The sequence below is a fragment of the Pygoscelis adeliae genome, unplaced genomic scaffold (genome assembly GCF_000699105.1).
Source record: "Pygoscelis adeliae isolate BGI_AS28 unplaced genomic scaffold, ASM69910v1 Scaffold300, whole genome shotgun sequence".
Lineage (NCBI taxonomy): Eukaryota > Metazoa > Chordata > Aves > Sphenisciformes > Spheniscidae > Pygoscelis > Pygoscelis adeliae.
Window position 1 is genome coordinate 1901856 of NW_008824004.1, and position 2039 is coordinate 1903894.

Genomic DNA, 2039 nt, shown 5'->3' on the forward strand with positions numbered 1-2039 from the left:
CCCCATTTTCATGGCTAAGTAAAAGCAGATATTTTTTCTTTCCCTGAACTATCAAAAGCCCCTTTCCCCAATAAATTCTTACCTCCCTGATCCATAATATAATCCCAAATAATGCTATTCCTTTTTAACTTGGATCTCCAGCTCTGCTTGAAAAAAATCTGGTTTTACTCCAACCAGTGAGTTCTTTTCTTCTCATATACTTGCCAATGAGATTGAACATTAGAGTTTCTAATTTACAGCAGTTACACTGAGGAAGAATCCCAGACACACTTGATAAGATTTTCTCACTAAGCTTTACCACAGCTTTGTTAGTTTTCCTCTTAACTGCTGCAAACATCCAACTTTCCTATACAGCAGAGATTTATTGTGACTCTCTCCATTTCACATTAATACATTACTGCTTGCCTCAAGTAAGTGAAACATTTTTGATCCAGCTGTTTAAAAGAAAGGCAATACAAAAGAAAACTGTCAAATAACAGAAGCTAACTAAACTAACTCATTCTGATGGAAAAACGTTCACCAATGTTTTCACATAGACATGGATTGGGGCACATTTCCTGAACATGCCTGCATGGCTTCCAAGACATTTTATGCGCATGTCACAAATACATGGAAAGGAAAACAACCATTCTGAGTACACCACTATATTTTCAACTTCAGTTACCCAATGCTGAAGAAATGCACACCTTATTCCACCTCACATTGAGGGACTGCAGGCAATCGGAAAGTTTATCTTTTTCCTGAAGATCAACATTTTTATCCAAAAGTACTTCAGGTTCAGTTCTGTTCAGCCATTCCAGTTTGTCTCCCTGTACTTCCATCTCTTCACTTAAGACCTAAAAGGGAAGAAGAGTTTTAGACTGAAGCAAAATGCATACATACTTAAGTAAGGGGGGGGGGGGAGAAACTTGCCTTTAACTCCAATATCTAGAAATTTTCCTGGAAATATATAACAGAAAAGCTTCTATTTTGGTTTCTATGCTCTGTCTAGAAATTATTAAAACATTTATTCAAATATCAACATTTATTGCTAACTGAAAAAAACCCACAAAACAGCAAATAGCCAAGGTACTTATACAGCTTCATATCATGCACGCTGATTCTCATCTCACAAGATGCTTCTGTTTGATCACCTCTGTATGTACCACGTGTATCCATTGTCAATCAAAATTGTTGCCTGCATTCGTTTTTTAAAAAAACCTAAAAACTAAGGGCCCACTCCTGACATGCATTATACCAGTACATGGTAGATCACTACAAGGTATTTTACTTTCAAGGAAATGTACTCTAAAGGTATTTAAAAACTAAACATAACCCTACAACTTCATTTTGATCAACCTCCCACAGCCTTCTCTCTCTAAACATGAAAGTGCAGGTAAGATCCTAAAAAAAAAAACCAAAACCCCAAAAAAACCAACCCAAAACTTATGCTTGGATTCCCACCGACTTTAAATCAACTGTGCTATCATTTGCCCATAGACCACAAGCACTGTGGAGTAGGAATCACAAATTTTGTCTTTAAAGCACTAGAATAAAAAAATTACAATAGCAAGTACACATCATATTTATCCACCCCAATATGTATAATGTTACACAAGTATTATGGAAGTGTGCATAGTAAAGTGACAGGAACACAGGCCTGGAAGGTAGATCACTGAACAGAGTACCCTGCTACAATAAGCACTATACCAAATAGTGCCTTTCCTAAATTTTCAAGGGTTTACCTTAAAAGAATTATTTTTTTTTTAAAACATATTATAGCCTTTTTAATTGGAGGCTGCTGCAGAAGCTCTATTTAGTCATCTCCTTCTCATTCCCAGACTGTATTTGTTCCTGACTGATCAGTTAACATCTGTTATTCCCACTTCTTTAACCAGCCTTTAATTACAGCTCAACTATTCTTTATCTGACTATACAAAACAAGGCAAGCTCCAAGTCTCTCTGCAGATGAGAAGTTATTCATCCTCCTGAAAAGCCCAATCTTACTCAGTACCTGTTTTATTGCAAACTCACCTTTCCTTAATATACATAACTAAAAT

The 2039-nt window shown here is 36.1% G+C and overlaps 1 protein-coding gene across 1 annotated transcript in view; it reads right to left on the minus strand.

Annotated features, from left to right (window-relative positions):
- The window catches only part of UTRN (utrophin), a 377019-nt gene that overhangs the window by 212176 nt on the left and 162804 nt on the right, over positions 1-2039 (minus strand). The window contains 1 exon segment of the mRNA XM_009325465.1: positions 687-836. Coding sequence (XP_009323740.1) covers positions 687-836 — 150 coding nt within the window.